This window comes from Miscanthus floridulus, chromosome 8 (assembly GCF_019320115.1).
Source record: "Miscanthus floridulus cultivar M001 chromosome 8, ASM1932011v1, whole genome shotgun sequence".
Lineage (NCBI taxonomy): Eukaryota > Viridiplantae > Streptophyta > Magnoliopsida > Poales > Poaceae > Miscanthus > Miscanthus floridulus.
Window position 1 is genome coordinate 48113424 of NC_089587.1, and position 13723 is coordinate 48127146.

The 13723-nt window shown below is 43.4% G+C and overlaps 1 protein-coding gene and 1 pseudogene across 1 annotated transcript; one reads left to right on the forward strand and one right to left on the reverse strand.

Moving 5' to 3' along the window:
• The first annotated feature begins 611 nt into the window (after positions 1 to 611).
• LOC136469005 (uncharacterized) lies at positions 612 to 9083 on the forward strand (annotated as a pseudogene).
• A 1090-nt stretch (positions 9084 to 10173) lies between these two features.
• LOC136469006 (xyloglucan endotransglucosylase/hydrolase protein 24-like) lies at positions 10174 to 11289 on the reverse strand. The gene is made up of 3 exons (XM_066467367.1): positions 10999 to 11289; positions 10677 to 10876; positions 10174 to 10555 (listed from the first exon to the last, which is right to left on the reverse strand). Exons 1-3 carry the CDS (start codon positions 11287 to 11289, stop codon positions 10174 to 10176), a joined length of 873 nt encoding a protein of 290 aa, XP_066323464.1.
• Between the last annotated feature and the right edge of the window lie 2434 nt (positions 11290 to 13723).

Consider the following 13723-nt stretch of genomic DNA (forward strand, 5'->3'; position numbering starts at 1 on the left):
ATTGGTGGAATGGAAATTCCGCAAGGTAAGGATAGAGTGCAACAAGGTGGCTTATGAGTTAGTAAATTTAGCTAGGCGTAATGTTAGATGTTGGCCAGTTGCCGACTGGCGAGGCCCGTGGGCTTTTATGCGATGTGCCGTGTGCAAGGCAGCCCATGTGCCGATCGTGGTGTTGCACCCCTGCTCAGTGGCGGATGCAGAACAAGATTTAAGGGGGGGCTCAGGGGTGGATCTACAGTAGTAGCATGGGGGTACAGCTGTCCCCCCAAAATTTCTGAAAAAAATCAAGTATATATATTCTTTAATATCTTGTATATGTATAATACTCTTTCTAGGCCCAGCTGCAGCCCATTTTCAAACGTACAGCAGCCCATTTCCAAACATATTGACGTATAATAAGCACTTTGCCGATCTGCTGAATACGAAACAATGCGTCACAGCAATACAACTCCTTCCTCAACCCCGCCCGCCGCCGCTGCAAAGACGGAAACCCTCGTCGTCGTCGTTCGGTCGTTGTCTGACGGCCGGCCGGCTGGCTGAGGCGCTGCTTGCTTGCTTCCGATTTCTGACCTTTCCTCCGGCCGTCTGCCCGTCCTACACGCTACGCCAATATGCCCAGGAACTGCCAAACTGACAAGTTGCAAAGGGTAAAAATTCAATCTTGTTCTATTGCAATCACTGATCAATCATTTTTTTACCGGAATATTCCCATCAATAATGAGTTCTAGTTTGCGGAATCCCTCTTCTAATTTGACCGATTATTGCAGACTGCAGAACATCAAGGATCAAGTAGCATGAAGAGGAATAACAATCTTGCATCTCTATGGAATGCTCATGCTCAGAAACAGAAAGCACAAAAGGTGTCTTCTTCCACTCCAAATCAACTAATTATTCATGATCAGCAAGTAGGACCTGAAATTCCTTGTGAGGAAGAAATACATGAGACACAGGAGATGGAAGATCAAGAAGCAAGACCTGAAAATCCTAGTGATGAAGAAATACATGAGGAACAAGAGACAGAAGAGGGAATTTATGATGTTGATCGTCTTCCCCATGATCCTGGAAAGAGGATTGATCGTCTCCCATGGTTCTTGTCCTGCTACAGGTGGAGTTCCTTGCTATGCATGTGTGTGCCTATGTCCGTCCTCGCCATGATCTATCCCACGGTGCTTGACCCTACTGCAGTCATTTGGCTTTTTGTAGCGGATGCTTTGCCGCTATCATTTCTCTCGAGGCGGATGCTTGGCCATCTCTAGATTCTCTGGAAGATGCTTTGCCACCGTTGTTGCTGGTCTTCCTCTCTGGCAGATGCTTGTTGCCGAGAGCGTGCTGGCCCACTACTTGGCAGATACTTGACCGCCGTGGTCATTTGGTCTTCATTGGCGGATGTTTTGCCACTGTTTCTGCTGGATGCTCATCCATCTTCTCTGGGTTGATGGTTTGCCACCGCTGCATTGTCCATTTTGTAGGCAACCATTGCGTTGATGTTTCTTTTTCTTGCAGGTTCAGTTGGTAGGTTTTTCGGTTGAGGGGCAGTCGCTCTTGATGTCTTTCTTTTTTCTTTTTGATAGTGTTGTTCCACTGACTTGGTGGTTTGTAATCTATGCTATACGAGGATCTCTCATAGCTATGTCGTGTAATTCTCTTCCTCTTAATAAACACGTGCTATATTCCCTGATCGAGAAAAAACAATCTGTGTAATACAATTAATCATTTGGTATTCTCTTCATTGTGCAGTTCTAAAAAACTCCACAAAGATATTTAATATTCATGGAAATTGGGCATTTCTGGATTGGGGAAGTTATCATTTGGAAACAAAAATTGGGACATGAGAACGTGTAATTGAGCCTGGATAGATTGAACTCATGTTATATCATCCTAGAGGCCAAGGAGCATCTGCAAACATTGGTGGAATGGAAATTCCGCAAGGTAAGGATAGAGTGCAACAAGGTGGCTTATGAGTTAGTAAATTTAGCTAGGCATAATGTTAGATGTTGGCCAGTTGCCGACTGGTGAGGCCCGTGGGCTTTTATGCGATGTGCCGTGTGCAAGGCAGCCCATGTGCCGATCGTGGTGTTGCACCCCTGCTCAGTGGCGGATGCAGAACAAGATTTAAGGGGGGGCTCAGGGGTGGATCTACAGTAGTAGCATGGGGGTACAGCTGTCCCCCCAAAATTTCTGAAAAAAATCAAGTATATATATTCTTTAATATCTTGTATATGTATAATACTCTTTCTAGGCCCAGCTGCAGCCCATTTTCAAACGTACAGCAGCCCATTTCCAAACATATTGACGTATAATAAGCACTTTGCCGATCTGCTGAATACGAAACAATGCGTCACAGCAATACAACTCCTTCCTCAACCCCGCCCGCCGCCGCTGCAAAGACGGAAACCCTCGTCGTCGTCGTTCGGTCGTTGTCTGACGGCCGGCCGGCTGGCTGAGGCGCTGCTTGCCTGCTTCCGATTTCTGACCTTTCCTCTGGCCGTCTGCCCGTCCTACACGCTACGCCAATATGCCCAGGAACTGCCAAACTGACAAGTTGCAAAGGGTAAAAATTCAATCTTGTTCTATTGCAATCACTGATCAATCATTTTTTTACCGGAATATTCCCATCAATAATGAGTTCTAGTTTGCGGAATCCCTCTTCTAATTTGACCGATTATTGCAGACTGCAGAACATCAAGGATCAAGTAGCATGAAGAGGAATAACAATCTTGCATCTCTATGGAATGCTCATGCTCAGAAACAGAAAGCACAAAAGGTGTCTTCTTCCACTCCAAATCAACTAATTATTCATGATCAGCAAGTAGGACCTGAAATTCCTTGTGAGGAAGAAATACATGAGACACAGGAGATGGAAGATCAAGAAGCAAGACCTGAAAATCCTAGTGATGAAGAAATACATGAGGAACAAGAGACAGAAGAGGGAATTTATGATGTTGATCGTCTTCCCCATGATCCTGGAAAGAGGATTGATCGTCTCCCATGGTTCTTGTCCTGCTACAGGTGGAGTTCCTTGCTATGCATGTGTGTGCCTATGTCCGTCCTCGCCATGATCTATCCCACGGTGCTTGACCCTACTGCAGTCATTTGGCTTTTTGTAGCGGATGCTTTGCCGCTATCATTTCTCTCGAGGCGGATGCTTGGCCATCTCTAGATTCTCTGGAAGATGCTTTGCCACCGTTGTTGCTGGTCTTCCTCTCTGGCAGATGCTTGTTGCCGAGAGCGTGCTGGCCCACTACTTGGCAGATACTTGACCGCCGTGGTCATTTGGTCTTCATTGGCGGATGTTTTGCCACTGTTTCTGCTGGATGCTCATCCATCTTCTCTGGGTTGATGGTTTGCCACCGCTGCATTGTCCATTTTGTAGGCAACCATTGCGTTGATGTTTCTTTTTCTTGCAGGTTCAGTTGGTAGGTTTTTCGGTTGAGGGGCAGTCGCTCTTGATGTCTTTCTTTTTTCTTTTTGATAGTGTTGTTCCACTGACTTGGTGGTTTGTAATCTATGCTATACGAGGATCTCTCGTAGCTATGTCGTGTAATTCTCTTCCTCTTAATAAACACGTGCTATATTCCCTGATCGAGAAAAAACAATCTGTGTAATACAATTAATCATTTGGTATTCTCTTCATTGTGCAGTTCTAAAAAACTCCACAAAGATATTTAATATTCATGGAAATTGGGCATTTCTGGATTGGGGAAGTTATCATTTGGAAACAAAAATTGGGACATGAGAACGTGTAATTGAGCCTGGATAGATTGAACTCATGTTATATCATCCTAGAGGCCAAGGAGCATCTGCAAACATTGGTGGAATGGAAATTCCGCAAGGTAAGGATAGAGTGCAACAAGGTGGTTTATGAGTTAGTAAATTTAGCTAGGCGTAATGTTAGATGTTGGCCAGTTGCCGACTGGCGAGGCCCGTGGGCTTTTATGCGATGTGCCGTGTGCAAGGCAGCCCATGTGCCGATCGTGGTGTTGCACCCCTGCTCAGTGGCGGATGCAGAACAAGATTTAAGGGGGGGCTCAGGGGCGGATCTACAGTAGTAGCATGGGGGTACAGCTGTCCCCCCAAAATTTCTGAAAAAAATCAAGTATATATATTCTTTAATATCTTGTATATGTATAATACTCTTTCTAGGCCCAGCTGCAGCCCATTTTCAAACGTACAGCAGCCCATTTCCAAACATATTGACGTATAATAAGCACTTTGCCGATCTGCCGAATACGAAACAACGCGTCACAGCAATACAACTCCTTCCTCAACCCCGCCCGCCGCCGCTGCAAAGACAGAAACCCTCGTCGTCGTCGTTCGGTCGTTGTCTGACGGCCGGCCGGCTGGCTGAGGCGCTGCTTGCCTGCTTTCGATTTCTGACCTTTCCTCCGGCCGTCTGCCCATCCTACACGCTACACCAATATGCCCAGGAACTGCCAAACTGACAAGTTGCAAAGGGTAAAAATTCAATCTTGTTCTATTGCAATCACTGATCAATCATTTTTACCGGAATATTCCCATCAATAATGAGTTCTAGTTTGCGGAATCCCTCTTCTAATTTGACCGATTATTGCAGACTGCAGAACATCAAGGATCAAGTAGCATGAAGAGGAATAACAATCTTGCATCTCTATGGAATGCTCATGCTCAGAAACAGAAAGCACAAAAGGTGTCTTCTTCCACTCCAAATCAACTAATTATTCATGATCAGCAAGTAGGACCTGAAATTCCTTGTGAGGAAGAAATACATGAGACACAGGAGATGGAAGATCAAGAAGCAAGACCTGAAAATCCTAGTGATGAAGAAATACATGAGGAACAAGAGACAGAAGAGGGAATTTATGATGTTGATCGTCTTCCCCATGATCCTGGAAAGAGGATTGATCGTCTCCCATGGTTCTTGTCCTGCTACAGGTGGAGTTCCTTGCTATGCATGTGTGTGCCTATGTCCGTCCTCGCCATGATCTATCCCACGGTGCTTGACCCTACCGCAGTCATTTGGCTTTTTGTAGCGGATGCTTTGCCGCTATCATTTCTCTCGAGGCGGATGCTTGGCCATCTCTAGATTCTCTGGAAGATGCTTTGCCACCGTTGTTGCTGGTCTTCCTCTCTGGCAGATGCTTGTTGCCGAGAGCGTGCTGGCCCACTACTTGGCAGATACTTGACCGCCGTGGTCATTTGGTCTTCATTGGCGGATGTTTTGCCACTGTTTCTGCTGGATGCTCATCCATCTTCTCTGGGTTGATGGTTTGCCACCGCTGCATTGTCCATTTTGTAGGCAACCATTGCGTTGATGTTTCTTTTTCTTGCAGGTTCAGTTGGTAGGTTTTTCGGTTGAGGGGCAGTCGCTCTTGATGTCTTTCTTTTTTCTTTTTGATAGTGTTGTTCCACTGACTTGGTGGTTTGTAATCTATGCTATACGAGGATCTCTCGTAGCTATGTCGTGTAATTCTCTTCCTCTTAATAAACACGTGCTATATTCCCTGATCGAGAAAAAACAATCTGTGTAATACAATTAATCATTTGGTATTCTCTTCATTGTGCAGTTCTAAAAAACTCCACAAAGATATTTAATATTCATGGAAATTGGGCATTTCTGGATTGGGGAAGTTATCATTTGGAAACAAAAATTGGGACATGAGAACGTGTAATTGAGCCTGGATAGATTGAACTCATGTTATATCATCCTAGAGGCCAAGGAGCATCTGCAAACATTGGTGGAATGGAAATTCCGCAAGGTAAGGATAGAGTGCAACAAGGTGGTTTATGAGTTAGTAAATTTAGCTAGGCGTAATGTTAGATGTTGGCCAGTTGCCGACTGGCGAGGCCCGTGGGCTTTTATGCGATGTGCCGTGTGCAAGGCAGCCCATGTGCCGATCGTGGTGTTGCACCCCTGCTCAGTGGCGGATGCAGAACAAGATTTAAGGGGGGGCTCAGGGGCGGATCTACAGTAGTAGCATGGGGGTACAGCTGTCCCCCCAAAATTTCTGAAAAAATCAAGTATATATATTCTTTAATATCTTGTATATGTATAATACTCTTTCTAGGCCCAGCTGCAGCCCATTTTCAAACGTACAGCAGCCCATTTCCAAACATATTGACGTATAATAAGCACTTTGCCGATCTGCCGAATACGAAACAACGCGTCACAGCAATACAACTCCTTCCTCAACCCCGCCCGCCGCCGCTGCAAAGACAGAAACCCTCGTCGTCGTCGTTCGGTCGTTGTCTGACGGCCGGCCGGCTGGCTGAGGCGCTGCTTGCCTGCTTTCGATTTCTGACCTTTCCTCCGGCCGTCTGCCCATCCTACACGCTACACCAATATGCCCAGGAACTGCCAAACTGACAAGTTGCAAAGGGTAAAAATTCAATCTTGTTCTATTGCAATCACTGATCAATCATTTTTACCGGAATATTCCCATCAATAATGAGTTCTAGTTTGCGGAATCCCTCTTCTAATTTGACCGATTATTGCAGACTACAGAACATCAAGGATCAAGTAGCATGAAGAGGAATAACAATCTTGCATCTCTATGGAATGCTCATGCTCAAAAACAGAAAGCACAAAAGGTGTCTTCTTCCACTCCAAATCAACTAATTATTCATGATCAGCAAGTAGGACCTGAAATTCCTTGTGAGGAAGAAATACATGAGACACAGGAGATGGAAGATCAAGAAGCAAGACCTGAAAATCCTAGTGACGAAGAAATACATGAGGAACAAGAGACAGAAGAGGGAATTTATGATGTTGATCATCTTCCCCATGATCCTGGAAAGAGGATCCCCATCATCCAATATTCTGCCAATGAGCAAGATATAGTGAGAAGAGGATATATTGCAAAAGGGCCATGCCAGCCAAGGACATATAATTTTCCACAGCGACAAATTGGTGGTAAGCGTCGCTTTCCGGTTAGATGGTTTGACAAGTATGATTGGCTTGAGTACAGTGTGGAAAAGGATGCTGCCTTCTGCTTTGTTTGTTATTTGTTTGCGGATACAGCTAATTATATTGGTGGTGATGCTTTTGTGAATAGTGGGTTTAGAAAATGGAACCAGCCTGCAAAACTTGACTTGCATGTTGGAAGCATTACAAGCACCCACAATGAAGCTCTTGAGAAATTTACTAATTTCATTAGGCCAAGAGCATCAATAGCAAGTACTTACATTAAGCACACCATAGAAGAAAAAGTTAAATATAAGACGCGCTTAACCTACTCAATTGGTTGTCTGAGGTTTCTTTTGCGTCAAGGGCTGTCTTGTCGGGGACATGATGAAAGTGACACATCTAGCAATATAGGGAATTTTAAGGAACTCCAAAAATGGTTGGGTGAAATGTTTGAAGATGTTAGAAAGGTTACAGGACAGAATGCTCCCAAGAATTGTCAGATGACTGCCCATTCCATACAAACAGATATCATTAACTGTTGTGCCTAAGAAACTAGCAAACTTATTATTGAAGATCTTAGAGATGACTACTTTTCTATACTTGCTAATGAATCTAGTGATGTTTACCAAAAGGAACAGTTAGCTCTTTGCATAAGGTATGTTGACAAAAAAGGGAGGGTTACAGAAATATTCCTTGGTATTGTTCATGTTCAGGATAGTACTTCTTCAACACTAAAAGATGCAATAGTGTCTCTTCTTATGGAGCACAAATTGACATTATCTAAATGTCGTGGTCAAGGATATGATGGAGCTAGTAACATGAAGGGGGAAATCAATGGGCTGAAAACAAAAATCATGGACGAATCTCCTTCAGCATACTATATTCATTGCTTTGCGCACCAACTCCAATTGACTCTTGTTGCTGTTGCCAAACAAAATAATGACTGTGTCACATTTTTTGATTGTGTCACAAATATTTTGAATGTTGTTGGGATTTCTTGTAGAAAGCATCACATGCTTAGAGAAGCCCAGGCACAGGAGGTTTTGGAAGCTTTAGAACAGGGTGAAATTGAAACAGGACAAGGTTTAAATCAAGAGATGGGTCTGGATAGGCCAGGAGATACTCGATGGGGAACTCACTACAAGACTATTTCTCGTATTATTGCTATGTATCCCACACTCTGGAAAGTTCTTGGGAAGATCTCAAAAGATAAATCTCAATCTGAGCGTATAAAAGCTCAAAATTGTTTGACAGTAATTGAGTCATTTGACTTTATATTCATGGCACACTTATTGCTGACCATATTTGGATATACCGATGAGTTATGCAAGGCTTTGCAAAAAAGGGATCAAGACATTATTAATGCTATTGAACTTGTTGAGATGACTAAGTTCCATTTGCAAGTGTTGCGAGAGGACAATGAATGGGAAACCTTTCTAAAGGATGTCACATCTTTTTGTGTTAAACATCGAGTCAAGGTTCCTGATATGGATGGTTTTTATGTGCCTGTGGGGAGACCAAAACGTTACTTTGTGAAAGTAAAGAATCTTCATCGATTCCATGTTGAAATGTTTCTAAGTGTCATTGATATGCAACTCCAAGAGCTCAATAGCAGGTTTGATAATATATCTTGCTTATTATTTTATTATTGTTCAGCTTTTTTGTTTTTTCCTTTCGTAATAATTTATTTTCTCCTTACTGGGGTAGGTTTGATGAAGTTAATACAGAGCTTCTTGTTTGCATGGCTGCTCTAAATCCAGCTAATTCATTTACTGCTTTTGATAAAGATAAACTTATGAAACTTGCAAAGTTTTATCCTCAAGATTTTACAAGTACAGATTTGGTCCAACTTTCTTCGCAGCTTAATATGTTTGATGTGCGAAACGACACAAGGTTTCAACAAGTAAAGAATCTTAATGAGCTATCTATCAAACTAGTTGAGACAAAGAAGCATGATCGCTTTAAACAGGTTTATTTATTGCTGAAATTGGTCCTCATCCTTCCCGTAGCTACTGCAAGTGTTGAGAGAGTCTTTTCAGGAATGAACTATGTGAAGACCAAGCTTCGGAATAAGATGGGTGATCAATACTTAAACGATTGTTTGGTCACATTTATTGAGCGTGACTTTTTTCGATGTGTAAGCAATGAAGATATCATTAAACGCTTTCAAGCCATGGCGGAACGGCGTGTGAAGCTTTAGCTGGAAACTTGTATTAGTATATTAGAATTATGGAAAGTTGAAAACATGTAACTTATCACAACTATTTTATCATCGTTTAGTGATCTAATTATGTCGTGTCCATGTTCGTTGACTATATCGTTTTCGTCCGTACCCCCATGATTGAAATCCTAGATCCGCCACTGGAGGGGCTGGTCTCTTCTTTTTCCTCTCTTTCTCCATTTTTCTTCTTTCCTCCACCTCTTCTTCTCCATCACCCTCCCCATATTTCCATTGATGTACCAGCTATAGGGGGGGGGGGGGGGCTGGAGCCCCCTGTAGATCCGCCCCTGCCCCTGCTCAGATCCGGCCTCCACGGCTCCACATCGCGACGCTGGGTCTGTAGTCAGCGCCTGGTTATAGGCCATGCCGTGCTTCGATTTGTTGTGCCGTCACCTGGTTTGACTAACTTTAGGATTCAAAGCAGCCATGTAGGAGGAATGGGAGGGCGAAAAGGATGCAAAAGGGCGGCGTTCCACGAGTTATGCCTTGGGTCCTTTGCCATAGTGGGAGCGCTGATTAGCTAGTACAAAATGTTGGGCCATAAAGAGTCCCATATCCGATCCGTCCATGTCGAATCTCGGCTGTCATCTACCAAGGCAACCGACCTTCAACATGGACAAGTTGTAGCTACATATATAGCTCACGTATGTGGACTGGCGGAGCCATCGTCCGGCGACCCCGAGATAGCATGCGTCCCCCGAACACTCGCAGCTCGTCAACAAAAGTGCAAACAAAAATTTTCTGGCTCCGCCAGTGCGTGCGTATCGCAATAAGACAATCCCAAATAAAAACAAATATAATCATATATTACCTATTGTTTCCTAGGATGCAATATGTAACAATAGTCATCTAGATCTATGTGAATGGACGGTTCTCACATTCTCTCTCTCTCTTAGGCGTACCATAGAAAATCCTTTATATATTTAAAAGAGTGATACCAAATTACTGAATCACGCAATACAACCTAACCCTCGCACTTCCTGTCTTCTACTACCAGTTTTTTTTAGAAAATGGAAGAGAACTTCCCGCCTCTGCGTAGCCAAGTCTTCTACTACTAGTTGAACCACTTCTAGCTAGTTACCCCGCACTCCTTAGGGGCCCCATTTTTGTACCTCTTGGAGTCTGTGCAGTAATCATATATCTTGTTACTAGAGTCCACCTGTGCCAGTTGCTGTTTCCGTGACTCATCCAGCTGCTGGTCGAACCAACCGGAGCCTGGGAGACACAGAGGGGAGGCCTGGTATAGCTCGCATGAAATGGCCCTGTAGTTCCGGAAGTATGCGGTGAATGGCGCCTGCGACCAGTCAGTCTTGACGCGGCCGCCCTGTGTAGCCCACTCATCGGCGTTCCAGATGGTGGCATACACCCTCATTGGATAGTAGTAAGGGTATGGGGCACCGTTTATCTGGTTGTTCTTGATCTGCCGGTATAGCTTGTCATCCACAAGGAATCTGCAGCTCAGAAAAATATATAGTCGTATGATTATTATTATTATTATTATTATTACCGCCGAGTAGAATGATATTGCTTGGATAAAACTGAGCCTTAGATATATGTAGAAGGGGAGCTTACAGGATCCAATCTTTGTTCCAGATGATGGTGTACTTGTGGTAATCTTGAGTGGGATCAAAATCAAACTTGTACTGCTTCTCTCTGCCACCCTGTCCTCTGGCATACATGTTAGTGTGCATGGTGTAGGGCTGGCCACTGCTGTTGCCCAGAAACTCGATGTCGATTTCATCATGGAACTGCCACGGGTTCTCGGTTATCATCTGTCGCCAGAGATTGCAGCACAAACTATATATTAGATTGGTGTTAAGGATATCTCGATATACAAGCGGTGGCTGAACCGTGAACAACGTCAAACAGTTTGTTTACTTTGTAAGAAACTTACATAGAATGTGGTCACGGTGCCGGCCGAGTTTCCAGGGACGAGCTTGATCTCTATGTCTACCCTGCAAAACTGGCATGTCTTCTTGGAGCGGAACGCAGAGCTAGTTGAGCGATCAAGAGCCAGCGCGATGGCCTGTTGGCCGCTGCTGTCAGTGACGAACTTTGCGTTGCCCCACATTATCTCGAGGTCATCGGTCAGGATGCCGGTGACAATGACATGCTGGGTGACGGCTAGGATGAGGTAGATAGCTGCTAGGGAGGCTAGGAGCTGATGAGCCCTAGCCTTTCCCATGGCTGTAGGTGCTGTTGAGCTGCTAGTAGGTAGTGTGAGAACGCTTTCATTTTATCCAAATGATGCCAACTTATATAGAGAGATCGAGGAGGAAGTGGAGATTAGGCTTCTGTACTGCAACCAAGATCTAACCTGGTACAGCATAGCTACTTTGGTTCTCTTTAAGTTCTAAGAAATTTGAGAGAATCATCTAGTTACTGAGTACTTAGTAAGTGGGTATATATAAAAATGTTGATCATGACTTTAATTAAAGCTCGAACAGAGAGAGAGAGAGAAAGAGAGTTGACTAATTGGTTCGAGGGCTCTCATGCATTGAGCACCAATCTGTGTGAGCCGCCCCACTGTGGCTTCTGACAGACGTAGTTGATTCTTCTGCAAGTTGAACTGTTGAGGTTTACGTGGGGAGTCGAGAAGTTCTAGGGTGCCTTTATTATTTCGATAACAGGGTTTTACGTCCATGAGGCCACTTTAATTTGGCTTGTTCTACCATAGCAATGTAGATCCGCAGAGTCAGAAAATGGCCAGTCACGTGTAGATCACGAGGTCATACATTTGCTCTGACGTTCTACCGTAGAATTTAGACATCCAAAAATTTCTGATTTACGTTTGTGCGTGTGTACGTCCAGTGTTCAGTGCTATTTTTTCAGGACATGGTCTAAAACTCCTAACTTGTACTGAATGGTACAAGTACATGACATTCTAGCTGCACGTTCTGGCTGAGGTGCTCCTGTTAATGCATGCCTGAAATAAATAAAACTAGGGTTTCATAACATGCTCAGAACATCGATTCTTTTGAGAAGTGTGAACAAAAGTCTTCGCAAAGAAGTGCGATCACCAAATTGCTTTTGCATTTCTAATACAAATATAGTTCTTCTCATAGGAGAACTGCATGTTCAGTGGATCTTCATTTGATATGTGTATGGAATTTTTTGTGTATAGTGTTGAATGATTAACTCTCTTCATTTTCCGTATTGAATTTTTTGTGTATAGTATTGAATGATAACTCTCTTCATTTTCTGTGCACAAAAGGTTCATTGCAAATTATAAGTCATTTTGGCTTTTCTAGGTACAAACATTTTTACTATGCGTCTACGCTATGTCTAGATACAGAGTTTTCTATGTATCTAAAAAAGTCAAAACAACTTCTAATTTAGAACAGAGGGAGTAATTTGGATTCTCTACCGTCGACTCATAGATAAGGTGGGATTGCGGACCTGTTTGGACAGAGGGCATTTTACAGAAGCACCTATTGGTACAGACGATATATATACCACTGAAGGTATGTTAAGCTGCAGTGCTATGGACCTCTCAGTGAGTGATCAGACTGATTCTGCAATTCCTATAGATCATCCAGTTTTACTCTGACAAAACTACATATGGCAACCTGTTAATATTAAGCATCCATTATTCATACTGTTTTCTTTAACTTGCCACAACTTTTTTACAATGGCAAGTTCTGACTCGTACGTACAGGTCTTGGTTGACAACATACGGTCAAATTGGTTCGTATTATTTTAACCGTGTTTCGTGTAGAAGACCGTGAAGCTTGCAGGCTTGCAGTACAGGTCACATGAGCCGTAAATTTTCGATGTATATACATATATCTAGTCTAACCTCCAATTAATGTCCACATTTTGTTATGCATGAGATCCCATCGACCAATGCAGTCGTGATTTAGATTAGCTAACAATATTGTTTAATTTAGGCTTTGTTTCTGGCTTTGCAAATGTCTAGGCACATGAGAAGTCGTGAGATCTTTCTGTGACAACTCTGTTGCAAATGTCTAGGCACATCAGAAGTTCTGAGAGCAGAGCACCGCATGTGTATGGGCTCTACTATATTTTCTGCTTAAGCTTAACAAATTTTAGTCTCGGTACTGGTTCCCAGACTCTGACTTCATGTTTGATACTTCGCAGGAAACATATTTTTTAGTGCCTCTGAGTTACATTACATGTACGGAAATCTCGATGCGAAACTGGAGTAGAAGGTGCAGAACTGAAGATCTCGGAGATTTCCAGTGCTGTGTGTGCGCTGTGCAGTAACTTGCAAGCTCCCAGTGATCTGAATGATAAACCTGGTCGATTGCAGGCAGTGGTGTTCAGCTAATCAACTTCTGAATCGGATCTTTGTGTTGGGCCGCACTTACTTGTCTACATCTTTTGGCTGAGCAAGCGTTTTAGTTTTTGTCAGGCCCTATAGCTGAGCTCATTGACGCCAGTACATAAATCTTGCTGTGCATATTCTTTGTAGCATTGAATAACACAGAAAGCTAGTCGCAAAAAAGAAAAAGAAAAAGAAAGAATAACACAGGAAGCTTCCCTGCAGGAGTTCAGTAGTTCGAAAATACTATTCAAAAGGATCTATTTAAGATTTTAACTACTTGGAGCACAGAATACTGTCAGAACAAAGGAGATCAAAGCTGTTTGGTTCAGCA

What these genes read in the sequence shown, in the direction of transcription:
- LOC136469006 (XM_066467367.1), bottom strand. Translation starts at nt 11,289, where the DNA reads ATGGGAAAGGCTAGGGCTCATCAGCTCCTAGCCTCCCTAGCAGCTATC. An exon ending in GCACCGTGACCACATTCTAT is followed by an intron (nt 10,877 to 10,998) that starts GTAAGTTTCTTA and finishes CTCTGGCGACAG; the next exon opens with ATGATAACCGAGAACCCGTG. An exon ending in TGGAACAAAGATTGGATCCT is followed by an intron (nt 10,556 to 10,676) that starts GTAAGCTCCCCT and finishes TCTGAGCTGCAG; the next exon opens with ATTCCTTGTGGATGACAAGC.